The sequence below is a fragment of the Rhodamnia argentea genome, chromosome 1, assembly GCF_020921035.1.
Source record: "Rhodamnia argentea isolate NSW1041297 chromosome 1, ASM2092103v1, whole genome shotgun sequence".
Lineage (NCBI taxonomy): Eukaryota > Viridiplantae > Streptophyta > Magnoliopsida > Myrtales > Myrtaceae > Rhodamnia > Rhodamnia argentea.
Window position 1 is genome coordinate 4182101 of NC_063150.1, and position 22838 is coordinate 4204938.

The 22838-nt window shown below is 40.5% G+C and overlaps 2 protein-coding genes across 5 annotated transcripts; one reads left to right on the forward strand and one right to left on the reverse strand.

Annotated features, from left to right (window-relative positions):
* Window positions 1-63: 63 nt before the first annotated feature.
* LOC115748713 lies at window positions 64-8822 on the reverse strand. 2 transcript variants are annotated; one of them, XM_030685303.2, is made up of 9 exons: window positions 8669-8822; window positions 7886-7948; window positions 6499-7708; window positions 4829-6191; window positions 4370-4649; window positions 3091-3198; window positions 2730-3008; window positions 1300-1443; window positions 64-661 (listed from the first exon to the last, which is right to left on the reverse strand). In XM_030685303.2, exons 3-9 carry the CDS (start codon window positions 7673-7675, stop codon window positions 473-475), a joined length of 3540 nt encoding a protein of 1179 aa, XP_030541163.2. In that variant the 5' UTR covers window positions 7676-7708; window positions 7886-7948; window positions 8669-8822; the 3' UTR covers window positions 64-472. The 2 variants fall into 2 exon arrangements, with proteins under 2 accessions (XP_030541163.2, XP_030541164.2); XM_030685304.2 differs by having other exon boundaries at window positions 7886-7989; window positions 8669-8807.
* A 3176-nt stretch (window positions 8823-11998) lies between these two features.
* LOC115748715 (nuclear exosome regulator NRDE2) lies at window positions 11999-22615 on the forward strand. Of its 3 annotated transcripts, none has more exons than XM_030685306.2 (10): window positions 11999-12636; window positions 13156-13918; window positions 15125-15740; window positions 15895-16066; window positions 17047-17407; window positions 18536-18646; window positions 19148-19499; window positions 20178-20403; window positions 21298-21519; window positions 22106-22615. In XM_030685306.2, the coding sequence occupies exons 1-10, from the start codon at window positions 12077-12079 to the stop codon at window positions 22257-22259; spliced, it is 3537 nt and encodes a 1178-aa protein (XP_030541166.2). In that variant the 5' UTR covers window positions 11999-12076; the 3' UTR covers window positions 22260-22615. The 3 variants fall into 3 exon arrangements, with proteins under 3 accessions (XP_030541166.2, XP_048130843.1, XP_030541167.2); XM_048274886.1 differs by having other exon boundaries at window positions 19148-19457; XM_030685307.2 differs by having other exon boundaries at window positions 15898-16066.
* Window positions 22616-22838: the final 223 nt, after the last annotated feature.

Genomic DNA, 22838 nt, shown 5'->3' on the forward strand with positions numbered 1-22838 from the left:
GAAAGAGCAGAAAACGCAGGCGAGCTACCATCACCTTAGCCGGAGTCCCGAATTGGACAGTGGTTACCCCCAAATAAAACCCATTAAACCAACCAAAATTGACTAACAAATATTTCACAAGCTATTACTACATAACTTGCAAAGAATTATCACACATCATGTACAACAGATTCACTGTTTCCTCTTCCCACCAGTTAAAAACAAAAGAAGGAACCTAATAATACATTTCGTGCAGAATTACACTTACGCTTCAAAATCTTCGACATAAGCTTTGCTTGGGAAGAGAACATCAACAAAATCAGGCACGGCTGATGCACGGCGTTTTGAGAAGGTTTTCAACCTCTTTGGAGAACCGCCTCGCCTAAAACACAGTGGGAAGATCCTCAATCTTGCCACTTCCTTCCTATCATAAGAAACTTGGAAAATGTTCCACTGAAGCTCTAGTAATCTCGACACAGAGAATTCAAATTGCTCAAGAGGATATCGGTTCATATGGATATGACAGCCACGGGTGCTTCAAAGCGTCAGCAGCGGTAGGGCGTTTCCTTGGATTTACCTCAAGTAGATGCGCAACAAAGTCAGTAAATCCTTGGTCCCCCATAGGCAATCGATGCCTCAAAGACGTCTTCTTTGGTATCAGATATTCCAGTCTGCTGGTATCCTGAGAATCAAAGCGCAGAATCCATCAAATTTATATTAGATGATATGGATGCTCACAAGATTAGGAAACAAACACATGGATCGCCATGCTTGCCACCACAAGCACCATCCTATTTTCAAAAGCACACGATGGGAAATCACAGAATAGAGAACTGACATTACTAGGAACCTCATCACATCGGATAAACGCTACAGGATGCAAACCTATTACAGCATGATGAGCAAGAGACCGAACCAGCAATGGAATGTGAATACCATGATGAAGCTCTTTCAAGAGAAAAAGGACAGTGACTCAAGACAACGGGAAATAGTAACAATGTGGCAAGGGAAAATGAATGTGGAATCCTAGAGAACCGAACTTTGCAAGCAGCAAAGCAATGTACATAGATGCTATCCCTGACAAAATCAAAGTGCAAATCTACTGTTTCATGCATACAAGATGTACCCACCCTCGTAAAAAGAGGGGAAATTGGCAAACACCATGGGTACATGTATTGATGTTGAGCTGATAATGCTGCTGCCAAATACGTATGCCAAGTATTGTTTCCTTCCATTCTCCATCTTACATGATGAATAACCAAGAGAACCTTATGCAGGATGCTAGAAGTATTGAGCATTCGGCAAAACAAAATTTATTACCTGATTCCGCTCATACAGCATATGATTTTTTGTAAAGTATTTGTATGTGTCTCTTCCTTTCGCCAGCATGTCTTGATCAATGGGGCCAATAATCCCAATGACACGTGCAAGCAGTGTTGCAGGTGAATCATTTTGGAAGAGAACCTAATCAAAATGCCATATAAATTCAAATCAATCTGCATCAGAGTAACAATAAATGTGCATACAACTATACCAGTGATAATTCACAGTAAATGATAAGAAAGAATCGCATTGATATCGACCTGAAAGAAAATTTCTAATTAGTGTCACAAGCAAAAAGAGACTCAGACAATTACAAACTTTAAAGTTCGCAATCTCAATCCCACGCCATTACTAAAAAATGCAAAAAGAGAAATGCAACACATAAAATGTTTCCAAGCTACCAATAAGTTAGATTAATAGAAGAAACCACCGAAGAGCAAGTTTCAATGAGAGATATTACAATTCCAGCAATCCCACCAGTCAACTCACATAAAAATAACTAAATCACAAATAATATACAGCTATCATTTGCCAAGCAAACCATAAAATAATGCAGCGCAATATCAAGAACCCAAATTTTTAGAGAGAGGCCAGTAGAGAGAAAATTAATGAGTGAGCACTAAACTGATTTAACTGAGTTCACATCACATCGTAAGACATTCTTCAATGCACTTTCACCAAAGGAAAATCTTTGATCGCACACCATGGCAATTCAGTGCCCAGTAGGCTAGAAACATCTAAAGCTCTCAGCAAACATCAAGTATTGCCCTACATATAAATGCTAGATTTATTCCAGGCTCTCAAGTCACCACTGAAAACAGTCCATTGCTGCATTCCTAATCGACTATCCACTTCTCTAGAATTCTCCAGTTTTATAGATGGTAATGGAAATCTTGTGGAAGGATCAATTTCCCATGTTGCACCTTCTTCGTATAAAAATCACAGCCTTGCACACTTATAGCAAATCACACATAGCGAAACTTTCACCAACACCTGTGTCCTTGAGTAGTCAATGCAGCAACACAGCAGATCTAGAGTTGCAGACAGCTGGTCTGCTTTCAGCCTTGAAAGAGATGCACTATTTGTTTTTGCAATTTGCATATGTTGAAAAGGATGTTAACTCTCTAAGTCATGGTTCACAACTTTAGGAAGATATTTTTTCAAGTCTATATACAATAAACAACCCAATATCCCCAGGGATGTTTTAATGAAAAAGCAGAAAGGTCGCCATTGATTGCACATTTTCACACATCATGCTCAGAAGTTCTTGAAAGAAGGTATACAAGATCGCCTTTCACGTCACATTTGATAACATGAATTCAACATACAGCAGTTTAAAAAAGACCTCTATAAATCTAAATAGTTCCACGCATCAATGGGATGGGGAGGGACTAGGAAAGAAATATTGGTTGAAGAATAGATCTTACATTTCCAGTGCAAAGTTCTGCCAATATGCAGCCAAGTGACCATACGTCGATCTTCTTATCATATGACAGTCCCAGAATAACTTCCGGAGCCCGATAAGATCGCGACTGAACATATGAGCATAAATGATCTGTTTCAAAACAACTACTCCCGAGATCAATGACCTTCACTTCGCATCTATTGTAGCTTTTTACCAATATATTCTCAGGCTTGAGATCACAGTGGATGAGGCCAAGGCCATGCAAGAATTGAAGTGCTTCCAAACACTGAATGGTTATTGACTGGACAGATCATTACAACACAACATTAGGTTTCCACATTGAAACAAAACATGCTTCTGGAAGAAATAGCAAACTGCCAAACCTGCAATCTAGGCATAGTGAAGTAAACTTCCCCTCCAGACTCTCTATTGAATTTGTGAAACTCATATAAGTTTGCTTTAAGTAGTTCGCATACTATCAACAGATGCTCCTGTAAAGCAAGCAAGCTTCTTACATTAAGGAGCCTTCGGATTAATAGTAAGCAGGTCAAATATGACCAAGGCAATGCAGCAAATCTTAGTTATGATCTAGTATAACCACCAAAGTCTTGCACAGCAAAATATGCACGGTTACCCTCGGGTAAGAACGCCAACAAGGAATAAGTTGCTTAGTACTTAAATAGCATTTAAGTGCCTGTAGTGATATGTTCTATCAAGCATGCATGATGCAAGTACCACCAACTGCAGCTGGACTGTGACCTTCAAGCAGTAAGTAAGCCAGTAACTAGCATGAGGAACTAATTACATGCAAAGCAATAGCTCTAGGAAACATGGATCTTGTGCAGCAGAGGAACTTATTACTTGCAGGGAAAAATAGGCAGCTTACAATTTCAGTAGCTGCTCCAATCTATAATTCACTTTCTTATTACTATTATTATCATTTTTGCCACTAATAATTGCGAATTACCATAAAGAAGGAACAATATTCAGCCACGTGGATATTGTTCCCACATACCCTCAAATGCATCATGAGAGATGTGGTAACAGTGGAAACACATTGACATTCATTGAGAAACCAACATCTTCATCCTAGGACTAGAATATTGCTACCAAACTTGTCTTAGTTCTACAAGACAGATACAGTGTCAGGCAGCTACAGCCTCAAGTTACCATGCAGAAAATAATAGCAACTCAACAGACAAACATGAATGACAAAAACATCAAGGCTCATAGTTCCCAGAAAACACTAACTCCACTATATCATTCATCTACACCAGTCTTGCTCCAATATCTAATAATCGACAGCTTAAAACAAGAATCTCATATGTGCTTGACCAAGATCAGAGCCATATTAGTTCCAAAGCATGTACCATTGAACCCCCACCCCCCTCTTTCTTTCTCCTTAACCCCCATAACCTAATAAAATTTCCTCTTAAAGGCGATTATAAAGATGTCATACAGTCACTCTCCAAGAATGTTTGACGCTAAACCTACGGACCAAACTAAAAATTCAACTTGGTAGATAATAATGTATTGAAGAGGATCTCTTAAGAAGAAAATTGTCTCTAGCACCAACGAAGTAATCGAGCGCAACTTCTCGAAAGAACATATCTCTTTTTCCACAAGGACATAACATAAAGCTAAGCAGAAAATTCCACTTACTCGGTAGTAAAAATAATCATACAAACGGAGGATGTGGTACTTGTCGCCAGGATCATGCTTGTTGACGTACTTGAGAAGCTTTATTTCATCCAGGCTCTGATCAAAGAAGTCTTTGTTGTTTTTTATAATTTTAACGCATACATCCATGCCTGTATGCAGATCATGAGCTTGTATGGCCTTACTAAATGCAGCAGAGCCAAGATATTCAGTGACATGATACCGCCCAGCGATGACTGAATTTAAAACAACATGAAAATTCTTGTCTTCCTCAAAGCCGGTTCTGAACATCAGAAAGGACGTCCATTCAGAAGTCAATTGACAGCAAGCTTACCAATAATATGCAAAACAACCATAATACTGACAAAACTTTAGGCTTCAAACTCTGACATCAACTTAAAGTCGTATAAATACATTTAATGAAGAAAGGAAAAAGCAATAGCAGGTAAAAGTAATACGTGCCTGTTTTTCCTGTGGACAATTTTCAGATTAAAAGTCTCAAATTCCTCTTCCTGAGCCTTGATTTGCCTTACTTGCTCCTGCACCGCAGCGGCTTCTTCATCCTCCAGGGATGCCACCGGGTCATCCTCTCTCGCACCTGGTTTTTCATCGTCTTCTTTCTTGATGTGGTCTCTTTCAGCATAACCATAATTCGATAGAGAGGATGGAGAAGAATCCGCTGATCTTATAGCATTTGCATTATCTTCATCTCTTGAACTTTTAACGGTGGAAGCGTCGCTGCTTTTCCTTTTCCATGTGGCTAGCATGTCATCAGCTCCCACGGAAGCGTTCAATCTCTGCTCAGCTACATGATTCACAACAGCATTGGAGTTCTCTGACCATAAGGATTTGCTAGAGCCAGCATGAAGCAACTGCTCATCCCTCAATGGAGGAGGGAATGAAAAACCCCCTTCTATTTGACCCTTCACTTCTGTCTGTATGCTTTTGTCATTCCCAATAGAATATTGGTTGGGATCAAGCTTATACTTTCTCCTTTGTTCCCTGTTCAACCTCTTACTGTAATTTTTGTCTGCTTCACTTTTATAGTGTTTGGATGCAGATCCAACATCATGATCACAGAGGTAGTCTAAATCTCCTTCACTGCTGCCCCCAACTAAACTTTCCCGAACTTCACTACCGAAATCAGCAGCATCACTGTTGATGCCCACGCCAATTGATCTAACAGAACCGTGTTGATCATCATCAAGACATATATCATCCATTTGAGGCCTCCCACAATCATTCAGAACCTTCTCACCCCCTAACATGATGAGTTCATCTGTTTGTGCGACAAAACCTTGCCACACAGGTTCCGCACGCATGAAATTCAGTTCTTCCTCATCCATCAGCTGTCCATCATATTGTGCGATTAAATCATTCTCCTCCTCCCTGCCAAAAACTTCTCTCACTGACAGCCCCATCGGATCATCTGAAGCTGTAACTGGTTCCAGGTTTTTTGATTGAAGAAATTGCTCCCCAGAGAAGTAAGAATCCTCCTCAGCAAAAGATTGATCGTCGTCCTCATCTTTAATTTGACCTCCTTCCTGCGGGTCAGGAACACTGCCGTGGCCAGTTCCCTTCTCATTATCACTAGGATAGTCTATTTCATGGGCCAGAAACCAGGCCTCATCCTCAATAGGCTGCCTCATATAACCAACATCGTCGTCGTCGTCATACTCATCAGAATCCCAATACTCGTTTGGATAGTCAATAGACTCGCTCAACCCATCTCCAATAGTTGCAAAACCTGAAACCAGATCAGATGTATCCTCCGCGATGCCATGACTTACAGATAGCCAATTGCCACCACCAAGCCTTTTCCCACCTAAATCATCAGTTTCAAAGCATTAACGACTTTCGCCGTTGTAACTGAAATGCAGATCTCTAGAACAGAAGACAAAACCATGGTAGGAAAATACAGGGAGAGCAGTAAAGAGAGGCCATTTACAGATGCAAGCACATCCTATACTACTGCCTACAACAGCCAAGTGATAATTGGATGCAAGAAAATACAAAATTGGCAACTAATGGAAAAATCAAAACCCCTGAGAAAAGGACCCGATCTTGACTTTGTACAATAAGCACTCTATGCAAAGTGGTTGACCGCAAGGAAATTTGTCAATAAAGGTTACCTGAAGAATTAATTTCTTGTCCTACGGGAACATCCAGATATGACCCTATAAGGAACGTACTGTCAATGCTCGCAAGCTTTGCGCTCATTCCATCGCGATCATACTTCTCTTCCCAATTGTTGGAAATGGACTTTTCCTCTGACTTGAGTTTGACCGGGGGCAACCTAGGTAGTTCTTCCTTTGGGTTCTCAGATAGAAATGGAAAGCCTAAGCTGCTAACATTCTTCTGATCAAAACCCCCTTGTGTCTTTCCAAAGTACAATCCTCTGCCAACCTCATCTACCTGTTCCTTAATAGCCACCCGAACATCATTCATCATCTCTGCTTTTTTCTTTCCTTCCTTATTGTCGTGAGGAATGATAACGTCATAATTGTTTGAAGTCTCCCCTTTCGTGAACGGAAAAACTGTTTTAATTGAACAATCTTTCCAGGGGTCTGCTGATATAGATGTAAGCTCCTCATTTCTAGACCATGGATTATCATCAGAACCACCCTTAGAGTAGGCATTGCTAACTTTTACTTGTTTGCCAACTTCCCTAGGTTCACCGAGGGGTTCAGAAAGGTTTTTACTAGAACTGACAACCCATGCATTCTTTTCACCAGCAAATTTAACATCTTCTCTTGTAAAGACATGAGCTTTGCCAGAATAAGGAGCCTCGCTATTGCAATATCTCGGCTGTTCGGAGACCTTCAGATCAGACATGCTATGAGAACTACTGCAGACATCATTTTCATAAAGATCTGAAGGCTCATTGCTAGAATTAAATTTCCATGGCTGTAGGTCACCCGAATTCTTTTCTGAACCTTTAGGGAAAGTAAAACTCCTGTCAGTGTTACTCGACATCTCAACATATTTGCTATGTTCAACCACAGTGCTCTTAGATCTGCTGTCTGGACCACTTCTGGTGGTGCCGTACTCTATTTCTTTCACGATGAGTTCCTCGGAAGCTTCACCGCCATCACGAGAATTGGGGCCCTGATTCACTGCAGCTGGTTTCTCGCCGTTTTGTCCGCTCAGAAACTTGCCTGTGTCCTTCTCCTCGAGTGTGAGGTTCTGAAGAAACCCATTCAAATCAGAGCGATTGTTGAGCTCACTGCGCAGAGCCGCCTCTGCTCGGGTGAATTTATTTCTTCGGAGAAAATCTAGAATCACGTCAAATGAGGCACCATCAGCCATCGTAATGCACTTTAGCCCCAAAGGCAGATCCTCCTACAGAAAATATCGACTGAAAGTCAGAAAGATATTGAAGTCAAGTTATAAACACATAACAGACACATTGACTCTACTTGTCAATATCATCAAAAACACAAGGACAGTTTCCCCATTGTAGAGTACAGACTGCAGATCAAACACCACAATTACGTTAAATTGATCTTGAGCACTCACCTCGACCAAGTCAAGAAGTTCGTCTTTGGCTCAAAAGATGCTGACTTGCTCCCCTCATAAGTCCTGAACAATCAAGAGAATACAGCTGACTTCATATTCTCATCCTTCATGTTTTCAACCAAACATATACAAGCAACTTATTTCCGGATTCATTTGCATATAAGAACCAACAAGGCAACAAAATCCTCACTAGCCCCACCAAGAAACAAAAACAAAAATGAGATTCACGCCACAGTAATCGCCGAAATTCAAACTCACGCCACAGGCTACAGACTATATTACATCACCCAAAACTGCCAATAGCCGCCAAAACCCAGTTCAAGTCTCTCAAAAATCAAAATACAAGACTAACGCCAGCTTTGCAATTCCCCCATTTTGACCCCTCAAAAACCCCGCCTCGAAGTGCCACTCCTTACACTTTCCATAGCTTTATCGATCCCACTCCACTTTACTCAACTTTCTCAGCCCACATTTCCAAACCATTCAAAGCGCGGTCGGAGAGAGAGCGAGCACTCTCGAGACTCGAATCCATCTGCACCGAGATCCACCCACCTCCTCCACAAACCAAACCCTAGCAATCGAAACCCCTACACCAACCAAGTCCATGGCAAAAGCCCCAAACATCTTCCTGAGACCCTAAAATTCGACGCAAAACCTCAAACTCAAACTCAAATAGTTCCCCCACCCCCCCAAAAAAAAAAAAAAACCATGGATTCGTAGCGAGAGCTCGAAACCATCTCATTTTACAAAAGATGAAGAGAGGCTGAGGAACAGAGGACTCACAGATCGGCGAAGGCCAGACGGGCAAAGCGATCGAAGCCTCCTCGGATGCGGAATCCATCGCCGTCGGAATCACACAGAGATTGGCACCAACTACTATACAAACAACACTCTCGCAAATGGCCGAAATGATGCAATGGGATTTTAGCATTTGATTTTAGTTTATTTCCCCCATTTAATTTTTGGATATCATAAAATAATAATAATAATAAGAATAAGAATAATAAAATAGCTTTTCCGAGGCCTGCTTTCGGCCTGCAACACCTCACAGGCCTGCAGGAGCTAAACCTTCAAAAAAAAATTCTGAAATCAAATGTAAATTCGGGACAACAAATAGATAAAATATGGGATCATTTTTCAGCAGTAAAAATGCGAGGATTCTGATCGTGTGCGCTCGCACGGCTCGTGCGCCCGGTTTTCTCGAAACGTGCGACCGCATGATTCTGCCTCGTGATCTGCGACGGTTGGATGGAGCTTTGATCCGACGGCTGGGGAAACTTCCCGTTCCTACCAGGAGGAAGCTTTGGCTTCTTCTTTTCTTGTTTTGCTTTTTTATTTTTAAATTAGTGGCTGATTTGGCTTTATGGTTTGATTTTTTTCAAAAATGAAAACGAGACGGTCAGCTCATTAGGCATAACCTAATTAAATATTGTGACTTTTGGATAGGTTTCGACATGTCTTTTGATTACGCATAACGGCTATTTGGTCTTGTCATAAGCCGCGAATAAGAAAAGAGAGGCGCGAGTGAACTCATTAGATCTCGGAGCATTGTTTGATTTGGAGTTTATGTGATTTCATGGTGCGAACGTACTATTTACGCCGGCAGTGATAAAAGCAAAGTCTTGTAATAAAAAAAAAGGATTTCGACATAAATGGTCATCGAACACCGGTTCGATATACAACGTGTCATTGAACTTTTAATTTAACCGATATGATCCATAAACTTTATTTAATATGCAATGTGATCCTCGAATTATTAATTTATTCGATGTGAACCTAGGCTTTTGGAATTTGATTAATTTAGTCTCGTTTCCAATGTCTTCCTTCCATCGATTTAAGTACACGGACAAAGTTAAACGGTTTCATATAGCTCGTGCATTGAATTGAAAATGCACAAAAAGTCCAAGGACCGCATTAAGCAATTTAAAAGTTCGGGTACAATATTGCGCATCACGCTAAAGTTCATGGAAACAAATTGAAAGTTCATATACCCCATTACGTACCGAACAAAAGTTCATGAATCACATTCCCTAATAAAAATGAGCATGTACCACTCGTCTCTTGATGGCTTCTTACATTCGAAATAGATCGGTGTCAATATCTTTACGCGTAGTGTATTGTAGCGCAAGATTCATTTAAGTCTTCGTGATGGTTTATTTTGCGAAAAAACACTTTGCTAGCAAATGATCCTCTTCAAGGCAGTGAGATTTGGAGTAATAATTAGGTGGTTCGACTTTTGGGGTACCTAATGCTCTGTCTGGGAGAATAAGGAGATGAATAGAATGAAAGATTGAGCAGAAAATTTCGAACTATCTTTTTAAGAAGAAAGAGGAGGGAAAATTTTCAAATTTAACGTATCTTTCCTTCGCATTTCCTTTCCTTATGGTCTCCCAAACATAGCATAAAGTGTAACGGCAGCGAATTTAACGTCGACGAGGAAATTTTCACGACTCTTGAGTTCCTTTATGTCTCTACGTGATTTTTACATCCAAGCTAATTTTGGTTAAACGTGTCTACACATGTCGGGTGGATGTAGTCCAGTTTTGGAAACGAGGTTTGAGCAACGAAAATATTTGTAGCCTAAATGACTTTGAGAAAATGTAAACGGTGTTTGGTAAAACATATTTTGAAATGCGACTTTTGGCTAGCAGAGCTTGCGAAAATTTTGCAAGGGGCATTTGGCTACATTTTTTGTTTTGTTTTATTTATTTATTTGAAACAAAACAAAACCCTTCACCGATTGAAGAAGGGCTCCGGCCGTCGGCAAGCCAAATTTAGTATGGACAACTGTCGACAGAGGCGGCTTGGGGTCGCCCGATCCTCGACAAGAGCCGCTTGGGTCGCGCGACCTCGTGCCTCATCGTTTGGGGTCACACAACCCAAGCACCCAGGCCGTCGTCGCCGAGGGGTTGCGCGACCCCAAGCAGCCTTCGCCGACCCTCACAAGCCTTTGTCGGCTCCTAGCCGGGCCCACGTGAACACCAACTACGGTTTCCATGAAGAAGATGAACAACAATTAGGGTTTCAATTTAGATGAGGAGTAAAAATGGTCTTTGAGTAATGTTTTGAGGGCAAAATAGGTAACCGACCAATTTTCATTAATGAAACCTTAAGCATTTTGAAAATGCTAAAAATCCTATCAACATTAGACTTTCAGCATTTTCATGGCTGGCATTTAGCCTGGTGCCCCTTAAAAAGACTTGTTAAATACCCTAGCATTTCCTCGAGAGGCTTTAGAGGCTCAAAAACCCATTGAAAAAGCTGAACTAAACGCACCCATGCTGATTATATATTATTGATAGTCATTTTTCACCAATTTATCGTGCTTTTAAATCGGTTGCTTTGTTTGCAAAGCTTATGTGGAACTGGAAAAAAAAAGGAGTTTAGATGTTTTGCGCGGTGAAATTGACGGCTGAATTATGGAATTACTTATTAGAGATCAATTCAACAAACGTTAAAAAAATTGAATGTATGTATAAATGGTTGCATCCATCCGCAAAACCGATTATCAAGTAATGTGATAGATAACAATTAGACGTTTAAATAGATGAGCATCTTCACAACCAAATAACATCGGTCACGTCACTTAATAAGCCAATTTCACAAATAATCCTCAACAAACTTAATATAACAACGGTAAATAAATGAAGCTTCGGGGGCACATGACACCATTTCTAAAGTAGAAATCAATCTAATAATATAAATTCTACAGTAAAAATCTGTTTGATTACGTAACTTTAATTTTCTACTTTTGGAGCATTTTTTTGGAGCCACTCGAAAAAGTAAAAAAAAAAATCAACTTTTGTTTAGAAGTAACTTCCGCAAAAAATTAATTTATAGAGCATAAGTGTTGACATGCGCGCCACCATGTAATTATTGTGGTAGTGGATATGAACACATAAAATAAATATTGCGTGGAGTAATTCCTAAAAACAGGAGAAAAGAAAATTTTCAAGCCTACGGTTAAATGTAAATTTTGCGACCCACCGTATAGTTACTTTTGGACGGGCCTCGTCCATTGGGCCGGGCCTATTTAAAAGGCCCAATAATAGATCCGATCCAAACCTCCTATAAAAGGCATGACCAGTTTATGAAATGGACCCACTCGCCACAACGGGGTATCCGACTGTTACCCCGATCAGTCGGACTCCGTCATCATCTTCAGGAAAGAGCTCAAGCTTCGATATTCCAATGGAGAGCGAAGCAGAGGAGGCAGCGGTAACTGCCATGGCCGGGGAGACGGGCACAACGGAATCGCAGTATCGACAAGGAGAGCCCAGAACCACGTCTTCTCTCTTCCCTCTGTCCAACACCCCCGCCGCCAGCACCACCGTCGCGCCGGGCGTCCCTCAGTGGCTCTCCAACTCCAGCTTCGCCGCCGATTTCGCCGCCATAAACGAAGCCGTCTCCTCCATCCACGACCGGCATGCTTCTCCGGATTCGGAATCGGAATCGGACGACGGAAGGGGGAGGGAAAGGGAGGGCGACTTGCCTGCTTCAGGGACTTCCTACGCCCTATTAGAGTCGTCCGAGTCCGGCGGAGATTCGAAGAGCGAGAGTACGAGGAGGAAGAAGAAGAGCAAGCGTAGGAGGAAGAGATCCAGAGAGAGAGGAGACGATGGAGCAGGTGATTTGGGCTCGAGGAAGTCTGACGTGAGGGCATGGGCTGGTTCGGCTTTCAAGCCTGCCAAAGATTATTACTTCGATTCTCGTGGCGACCGTGATAATTTGGCTTTCGGAAGCATATACAGGTACGCATCTAGTTTGTTTCAGTTGCTATAGCTGTGGTCTTCGAAATGCGGATGAGTTTGTCTGTAGAAAGTGAACTTTCTGTAGGAGCTCAGCTCCTCCGAGTAAGTCATTCGTTTTAATCAGACTCTTATGCTTGAATCTAGGAAACTAGAATATCCCCTGTTTCATAGGGTCCTGGTGGGTAATACGTATGAAATGAATTTTGTTTCCAAGATACCAGATATGCAGCCACATCTAATTTTTGCACTCTGCAGAAGAACCGTTTGGTTTTCCTCTTGTACTTCTCGATATTTTTCGTCCATAGATTGTTTACCGATACAGACATAATGTTGCTAGGTTTTCCCTTAATGCTCTCAGTGGGTCCTTACTTCTGAAGAAATGAGGAAAGTGTCATAAATAGTGCGAAGCATTGCAATTCAATGCATCGAGCCTAAACTTATTTTTGCATACTAATTCAAACAGAATAATCCCTTCTGTTAGTTCCATAAAGCCATCTTGAATGGTCGCACTATTTGCAGAATGGATGTGGCACGCCACAAACTTTTAAATCCTGCGAAGTCTATCAGCATCGAGTTTAGAAGGTTGTATCAGCAGAACGGTTCAATTCTGGATGCAGATGGTGATATAGACGCACTGGATAGTAAAGTAAAATCTGCTGGACGATATTGGTCTCCAAAGTATTCGGCCTTGGAACGTCATAGAAATTATAAGCACTTGCGTATTTTGGCACCAAGTAAATCCACTTCTGACCTCCCAGGAGATTTCATTTCGTTGGTGGAGCCTGAAGCTTCGCGGGACAGCAACAATGGTGGGTCATTTGTTGAAACTTCTATGGTCGAGGAATCTTGGGAAGATGAGGTGCTTCGAAAGACCCGGGAGTTCAACAAGAGAACTAGAGAGAATCCCTATGATGACAAAGTTTGGATAGAATTTGCTAAATTTCAAGACAAGGTAGCAAGTAGACAGCCACAGAAAGGTGCTCGCTTGCAAACTCTAGAAAAGAAGATTGGTATACTGGAGAAAGCAGCTGAGCTTAACCCAGAAAACGAAGAACTGTTGCTTCATCTTCTCAAAGCTTACCAGAGCAGAGATAACAGCGATGTGCTCCTGGGAAGATGGGAGAAGATACTTGTACAGCATTCAAGTAGTGCCAAGTTGTGGAGAGAGTTTTTACGAATTCTTCAGGGAGAATTTTCCAGGTTCAAGGTTTCTGAAATGAGGAAGATGTATTCACATGCAATCCAAGCTCTATCTTCAGCATGCAGCAAGCAGCATAGGCAGGTTCTCTTTTTGTTACATATAGATTTTCTCCAGCTCTGGAACTGGCTTTTATTATTCCCTGGCTGAACCTTGGGTTTTCACTGAATACAAATGGGCTAGTATTATGCAGCCGCTCTCAGTGCTCCTTATTTCAATGATTTCAATGAAGTCTTCTGACCTGATAGTTCGCAAGCACATACAATTTGAAGCTTGAGTGTGAACTTTTTGTACATCTGCCTCGAATGAAGGAAGCCTTTAACCAAAATGAAAGCAATGACGCTGTAGTTGCAAACATCTGGGCTATGGATGTTTTCCATGATGCAATAGATTCATCTGACGAAGATGATTAGGAACTTAATTTCAAAAATTTGGAGTATGGAGTTGTAATGAACATGTGTATGTAGATATTTAGACATAAAGACACTGAAAAACCATAAAGGGGGAAACACACCAACAGGGTTTTCTCCAAAGAATTATAAGCCTATCAACGTGTTATTTGAGTATTATAAGGTTTATTTGTTTGGGAGATTCTTAACTATACATTTTCCAACAATTAAAAGAAGGGAAATTGGCTATCAAGGTAGGTGCTCACTAAGCAAAAACTAAAACCTGAGAATAATGCTATTACATAAGTTGATAATTGAGAAGCTTTGATTTAGCAATTTCCTTTTTCTTTGTGGTATAAATCTAAAAATTCTTGTGATAGGAAAGATGCGAGGAGGAAATAGAATTTGTACATGGAGAAAATCTTGCTTGTGCATGAAACTGCATATGTAAGACTATTCCTAATAAAACGATCACTGTTGTTCTCATTAACCGTGAGAACATAGATAGACCTGTTTATCTTGTTGTTTTTTATTTGCTAATGTACTTGTTTGCATCTTGGCAACATACTTTGTAATGAATCTGACGTTTGATTGGCATTCATTCGAGAGAAAGAAAACTTAAAAATGCAGGAGGAGAGAATAACAAGTGCTCGTAAGGGAGCTGCCTCTTGCACCATCAAATAATTACCTGATAATACGACACCCACATTATCAGACCTAACTTTTAGCTCTATACAAAACAGATCCTCCCTACTATGCATTGTAGTCAAATTCAAGATCTGTAAGACTTATGGCCGTCTCTTTAGGCAACAGATTTGTGGGATTTTCTTTGATGCTAGGACCTCTGAAAACTCCTGCTAAACTAGAATTTTTTGTTTGGTACTTTGTCTATTTTGTGCAGGTTTCCCAGATTTCTGATGCCTCTCATGATCCCGCTATTGTACAGCTGGAGCTTGGACTTGTTGAGGTTTTTATCAGCCTTTGCAGGTTCGAGTGGCAGGCTGGTTACCGGGAACTCGCTACAGCTTTGTTCCAGGCTGAAATTGAATTTAGTTTGTTCTGTCCTTCTTTACGCCTGACTGAGAACAGTAAGCAAAGGCTCTTTGAACATTTTTGGAGCAGTGGCGGTGCAAGAGTTGGAGAAGAAGGGGCAATTGGTTGGTCTGTGTGGCTGGAGAAGGAGGAGGAAGATAGGCAGAGGATAATCAAGGAGGAGACCTCGCAAGACAATGAAAAAGGAGGTTGGACAGGATGGTTCGAACCACTATCCAAGCACAAGGAAACTGATAAACCATCGGAAGGGGTTCCTGGTGCTGCTGTTGATGATGTCGAGGAGGATGGTGAGCCCGAGGACACAAACCAGGAAGAGAACACCGAAACTTTGTTAAAGATGCTAGGAATTGATGTTGACACCGGCCCTAGTGACAATGTCAAAGACGTTTCGACTTGGACTAGATGGTCAGTAGAAGAGTCTTCAAGAGATTGCATTCACTGGATGCCTGTACATGCAAAATCAGGTCCCTCTCCCTCCCTCCCTCTCTCTCTCTCTCAGTTTCTGCAATTTTTTTCCTGTTTAGATGCTAGGTTCTGCTCCAGCACCAACAATCTTTCATGCCTTATCATCATTTTTTGTTTTCATGTGGTACTAAAAGGAGCTTTACTCTGAAACAGCAGGGAAGTCTAATATAAACGAGGAAAGTGACAAAGAGGAGGATGAAGATCTTCTTGGGGTCATTCTGTATGAGGATGTTTGTGAATACTTGTTCTCACTGTGCTCAGAAGAGAGCCGATTGCTTTTAGTGACACAGTTCGTTGAATTTTTTGGTGGAAAGATATCTCAGAGGTAGGTTCCCCTAAATTATCCATGCATGACAGTTTTGCCCTTATTTAGCTTTATGCATTAACTTACACCATATTTCCTATATCGAAATGTTAATGAGGTCAAGTGATACATATTTCACTGTCAACTTTAGTCATTATTAATATGCGACTAAATCTTTGCTTGCGGTCGGTCATTTGGGTCATATTCGGAAATGTCATGTTGACTTCACCGCATCCCTTGCCATTTTCCAACCAATTCAGTTCTTCTCATTTAGAGGATGCTTAAGAACTTGTAGGAGCTCCAGTGTGATTAAAGATCGGGTAGTAGTCTGTCAATCCTTTTCAGGAAGGTTGGATGATCTTCTTGGCATCCATTGAAATTCTTGGAAGTTGTTTGATGTGTAACTGATTTGGCTTGATTAGATATTGAAACTGGGACATCGGTATGTTTAGGCAGCAAGATGATCCAGATATTGACTGATTTTAGTAACGGATGCAACTGTATTCATAAATAAGAAAAGTGGGGATCATAGTTAGAGAAATTTTGTTTAACTGTATTTGATTAGAACAGAACTGAAGTCTGGTTTTCTGGGGACGCTAGCTTTTGTATTTGCTGACATGGCTCGATATATCTTTAGTCGGATCGACAAACAATTGAAAGGGAAGATGATTCTTTAGTCGGACTGGCTTTTTTATCGGTGTAAACATCCTTCTTATATGCAAAATTCATACAAACTGGTTGATTATCATGTAGAAACATGAGCTTTTTCTGTTGAAACTTGATTAACTTTTTGTACTTCACTAGGAAGGAATATGCAGCATCTCCAAACATGTGTTTATCTCTAGTTCTTTTAACTCAAATTCAAGTTCTTCACTCCATTTTGAGAGATATATGCTGGATACTGTGTCGATCATCTTTTGTCTTTGCCCTACATTTGTTGCCAGCACCTTTGCACGCATTCCTTATGTTGTCACTTCATAATGATACTGGCTATGTCGTAGGATTTGCACAAACAACTCAAGCTGGTTGGAGAAAATCCTGAGCCTTGAAGAATTTTCTGATGCTTTATTACATTGGTTTAGAAGAGTCCATAATACTTTAAAGAAAGTGGATAGTACTTCTCACAGTTGCAGTATGGAATTCCTTCTGAGCTGCAAGAATGACATATCTGAGTGGGCCCACGTGATGACTTTTCTTCGCAATGCTATCCTACTTTGTCTCACTGCTTTTCCGAGAAACTATGTCTTGGAAGAAGCAGCACTCATTGCTGAAGAGCTTTCAGTTACAAAAATGAATTCTCTTAGCTATTCTGGAACACCATGTCGTGTGCTTGCAAAAAGCCTCTTAAAAAGGGATCGTCAGGTACTATTTCTAGTGTTGTTGAAGACACTTCATCTTCAACTGCATCCACCACAATGTTTTACACTTTTTTGATTACTTGGAAAAAAGTTATTCTCATTAATAGAAGTAAGTTTATGTTTTAGCTCCGAAACGAATGCATTTAGGAGAACTCTAGGGTCACAGTACCTTTTTGTGAGAGGCTATATTGTGCGATTGACATAATCTTTGAATCGGATACCTCCAACCTGGATGGGTTTTGTTAAAGTGCTAATTGTTGAAACCTTGGCTGAATTGTTACACATTGCATGTGAGAAGATGAGCATTTGTTTTGGTTAAAAAAACTATTTTCTCTGACGTTGCTCTAGAAATGCTATAGACGTTGCAAAGAGGAGATTTGGATTTTCCATGGTACTAATAATGTTAGGGCTGTCATATCCCAACAACTTATTATGGACGATAAACTAGCAAAACTCTTGGCAAGTGTCAAACATTCTAATTTTATCATTATGCCACTAGTGTATCTTGACATAGTTGAAACGCTCTTTATGATGCACTAATCAAGAATAGTTAAAGTGGATTGGACCGAATAGAGAAGAGTAGATAGGCTCGTTAAATCTATTTTCTAAGCAATTTATGTGGATGATCTCTTGGTGGTTGCTGTATAATGGCATCGCCCTTATGTGGAAGGGGCTAATTAAGGGATTCAAACACAGATGGGTAAGGAAAAAAGTGATTTTTATCTATAGATCGGCAGCCTTGTTTATATCCAATGTTAGGAATACTTGACTTCTTGAAAATAAAAATGGATCTAAAGGAAAACTTGATGGTGCGAGATTGGTAGTCTTAGGACTTCTGAAATCCCCTTAAATAGGCATTTGAAAAGAAAAAATGATTTTTCCAAGCACTTGATTTCAGAAGAGAGGAAGGTTTGGAATATGAAAATTAACAAGTGAGCATGATTGGCTTTAGATGTCTAATTGCTTAAATTAAGGGATGTGAACCTGATATCTCTGTACATGCGATGCTTTGGCGCCACTTTTCTACAGTAAAAGGTGGAATGGAAAATTCCTACACTCCTACTGATATCATGATGGTTTGACCTAGGGCTGTATTCATAGTGATACAATTTTTGCTTTGCTGGTCTCGTAGGATATATTACTCTGTGGAGTTTATGCACAGAGAGAAGCTGTTTCTGGGAATATTGATCTTGCAAGAAAAGTGTTCGACATGGCATTGTCATCTGCCGAAGTGCTTCCTCCGGTAAGGTTTCGCTTTCCTTAGACATCTTTCCAGTGGTTTCTGAACTTTCCTACTGAATCAGATAGAGTTTCTGAATAAAGCAGCTTGGCTCCAGGTTTTACATCCAAAAGTCGTGCTATTGGTCTTCGAAACATTGTGTCTGGTTAATATTGAGGAACATTGTGTCTGGTTAATATTAAGAGCATTACTTGTTTTACACCTCGGCTATGCTAGTGGAAAGCTTGGGAATTTTATTGATATTACGAAGTGTATTGTAGGGCCGACTGGCCATCCTTTTTGCAAAATAAGTCCTGTAGTTTTGCTTGTTTTCTTTTCCTTTTCCTTTTGGTGGGTAATCTAATGGCCCCCTTTCTGGTGGATGAACTGTCTGTAAGTCTAGTGTTGGAATTGCTAGAAACTCCATGAAAGAATTTTCATTCCCCTTGTGAGTGAATTGTTTATTCAGAGAAAATGGTGCATTAATTAGTATTTGCCATTAATTTTTCACCTGCTTTTAATCAGGAACGACAGTCTGATGCTCCACTGTTATATTTCTGGTATGCCGAAGTAGAGCTTTCCAGCAATCATGTCAATGATCAAGAGTCCATATTTCGCGCAATGCATATTTTGTGTTGCCTAGGGAGTGGTGTAACATACAGCTCATTCAAATGCCAACCATCACAGCTGCAACTGCTTAGAGCACGTCAGGGGTTCAGAGAGAGATTGAGAACAATTTGCTCAGCATGGTCGCGTGGTTCTGTGAACGATCAGTCTGTTGCTCTTGTCTGTTCAGCTGCTTTGTTTGAGGAGTTGACTAGTGGATGGGCAACAGGCATAGAAGTTTTAGATCAAGCTCTTGCAATGGTGCTTCCAGGTAATTCAGTGTTTCTCTTTGTTTTTGTTTTGGGAAATTAAAAGAAACATTTGATACATGAAAGGTACACAAGGGGGTGCCACGAGTTACATATCTACGTAGTCTAACAAACTATCCACACTGACAAGTGGTTTTTCAGCAATCCAAATGCTCAATCTCATTTATATTGTAGAGCTTTCTCCAAATATTATGGTGCTGCCGAGCATATAATTTTCCTCGGTATCATGAGCATCTGTGTAATTGTCTATAGAGGACATTCACACTAATGATCAAAAGTGGACTCTGTAAAGTCTATTCCAGGGTGGAGAATGTTTGCATGTTTACACTCGTTGATGTTACTGAACAATGGACAGAAGCAATCGACTCTCTGTACGTTTTGTAAGATACAGCTAATATTCTGTGATGAGGGCTTTGGGTGTGGGCAGCTTTATATTTATATCTATCTGCACAGAGAGCATCGGAAGCAGCCTTTTTGGTGTAAATTGTGTTAGACCTTGTCATGAGGCTGCATACAACTGTGAGAGAGAATGGAGGCACATATATCTGCCTTTTTGGCTCGAAATTAGGCATGGCACTACTGTGTTTATCACAGACTATCCTTTGGGTTTGACTGTATATAGTCTTTTAATTTTTCGTTTTAGTCTATATGTTAACAGGATTTCATTTCGTTGTGTCCAGAGAGAAGAAGTAACAGTTACCAGCTTGAATATCTGTACAACTATTACGTGAAGATCCTGCAGAGACATCATGGGCAGTTAGGTCTATCTAAAATTTGGGATTTCATTTTTCATGGATTGCAGACATATCCATACAGTCCAGAACTTTTCAGTGCTCTAGTAGAGATCAGCCATCTCTATACATCACCAAATAAGCTGCGCTGGACGCTTGATGAATTATCCCACAAGTAAACTTTATTTCCTTAGTCATTTGCGATCTCTCTCTCTCTCAAAAGCAGTCCCTGTTGTGTAATTGCATTGCCTTTCTCTTGGTGGAAGTTTACGTCTAGATAATAAAAAGAAATGCGTGAACTGTGTGGATCTTCACCAAACACCGCACTTACTTTTTATTGGCTAACTGAATGTTATTATCCTGATTTTTGTACTCAGCTTATTGGGAGAAATTATTTTAATTTTGTCTTTAGGGGGTGAGGGTGAGTGTGTGTGTTCCTGGTGTAGGCCTGGGGTACCTGGTCAAATATTTCATGCTAAAGCTTTCAGTTTTACTGGCTTATATTCTTTCATATTTTCTTGTAACCATCAAAGACACTCGCGTCACCATCCACATAATGTTTCTGTGGTAGCTGTCGCTTCTTAATGACTACTGATGAGAGATAGCAAACCGAATCGCATTGATAGTTCTCTTTTTGAAGCACTTCACCTAGTGAGTGGACTGATAGGGACAGAGTTGCTCAACCTAGAAGTACCTTGACTTCATTAACCATCTCTATTGCTTACCTGAAAAATCAGCTTGTTTTTTTGCATTACTCTGTTGGTCGTATCAAGGCCTTTGGTCTTTATTCCTTTCACTGTGGAAACAATTCTCTTTTAAAGGGACATAGGGTCTCTTCTTTGTTGTATCCTCTCAACGTCCAAAAGAAGAAGCCTCTTTTCCCCCATGAGTGACCTCTTATCTGCATCTGTGCAGTTCTTCATTTTCAGCATTCAAGAAAGTATATTTTGCAACTTCTTAATAAGCATTCTAGTGCACGTGCCTGCTTTTCTCCTTCCACTGTTTAATTTGTCTGCACAAGCTTTTTTGGGAGGAGAACTCCTTTTAATAGCTCATTTAATATTTCCAGGCGACCTTCGGTAGTGGTATGGCTTTTTGCTTTGGCATTTGAGATGAGCAGAGGTGGCTCCAGGCACAGAATACATGGATTGTTTGAGAGGGCATTGGCAAATGACAGTTTGCAGACATCTGTATTATTGTGGCGCTCGTATATTTCATATGAGATTGATATAGCAGAAAACCCTTCTGCAGCTAGGCGTATTTTCTTTCGAGCCATTCACGCTTGTCCATGGTGAGTTCTTTCACCTTAAGTCGAAGAAGTATTAAAGTTTGCATACTGATTAGATGGAACAGATGAGACACGCTCACTATTTGCTGGTTAAGCACTTCCCAATTCACTTTGGTGGAAATGTGCCAACTATGTAGGCAATGCCGTGGCCTCCCCACCCCCAACCAAACCAAAAAAAAAAAAAAAAGAAGAAAGAAACTATCGCATTGCAAAAGGGATTTGCAGTAGGGTTCAAAACTATATGGGGACAATAGGGCAAAATTTCGAGCAGCTCCATATCTAGAGTAATTGGTTTATTTTCTGGTCTAAAAATCAATCAAAGAATCTTCTAGTGAAGGAGATGATTTAAAGAAAGTGATTATCCATTAAATGAAAGGAGTAGCTCAGGAGTCTCTACAGCAAGCGTTTCATGCTAGTTTACTTCCTTCATCTCTTGCATTACAATTTGAGTACCATTAATATGCAGTTTTTACCTCTTACCCTCTTGTGAGCCGCATGGCACTAGAGCTGCTGCTGTATTCTCTTGTTGATAAAATAGAGGTAGTTATTCCTAATAAATTTGTCGTGTGCTCCATGGACTTCTTCACAGGTCCAAAAAGTTGTGGTTGGATGGTTTTCTCAAACTAAATTCCATCCTAAGTGCCAAAGAGCTATCAGATCTGCAAGAAGTGATGAGGGATAAAGAATTAAATCTGCGGACTGATATTTATGAGATCCTTTTGGAAGATGATATCGTATCATGATATCATGCGCGCTTCATAATCTGGGGTCATGGGGCATCTCTCTCGTTCTTTCTTGTGAATTTGGCAGACGAATGATCACGTAAAGAAGAACATGAAGACAAGGCAAACAAAAGAAGGGCGGAAAAAGAAATGAATGTCTGAGGGCATCGGGTGTGCACTCTTTGTTGTTGAGGATATTCTGGTTTTGGCAGCTGTTGTTCGAAAGAGTAGACGCACTCCATGAACGTTACTCTTCCATTTGCAGGACAAATGCTTGTAGAGAGTAATTACATGTATAGATTGTTTAAGTTACCGCTGTAAGTTGTCAACACATGCGACTACATTGTTATGGAAACTGTTTTTTCTGTTGACACTGTAGCAATTGACACACTTTTTTTGGTCCAAGAGAGAGCATCTGGTTGTTGACGTGCAGCTAAGATTATGCGGAGCTTTTCGATTGATACCAAACCATGTAGGTTGTGGTTAAAGGGGGCACGCTATGAAAGACAATGTAGTGGAGAGCCTCGCAGCACAGGGAAGAAACATTAAGAATTTTGTAAATTTAGAATATGATATCAGGGTCCCAATATTCATTGGTTG

Excerpts from the sequence above, each read along its gene's own strand:
- LOC115748713 (XM_030685303.2), bottom strand. The coding sequence starts at position 7,675 with ATGGCTGATGGTGCCTCATTTGACGTGATTCTAGATTTTCTCCGAAGA. Across the intron at positions 6,192-6,498 it reads ACAAGAAATTAATTCTTCAG|GTGGGAAAAGGCTTGGTGGT; the intron begins GTAACCTTTATT and ends CTGATGATTTAG. Across the intron at positions 662-1,299 it reads TGCTGTATGAGCGGAATCAG|GATACCAGCAGACTGGAATA; the intron begins GTAATAAATTTT and ends TTTGATTCTCAG.
- LOC115748715 (XM_030685306.2), top strand. The coding sequence starts at position 12,077 with ATGGAGAGCGAAGCAGAGGAGGCAGCGGTAACTGCCATGGCCGGGGAG. Across the intron at positions 12,637-13,155 it reads GCTTTCGGAAGCATATACAG|AATGGATGTGGCACGCCACA; the intron begins GTACGCATCTAG and ends CACTATTTGCAG. Across the intron at positions 21,520-22,105 it reads GCCATTCACGCTTGTCCATG|GTCCAAAAAGTTGTGGTTGG; the intron begins GTGAGTTCTTTC and ends ACTTCTTCACAG.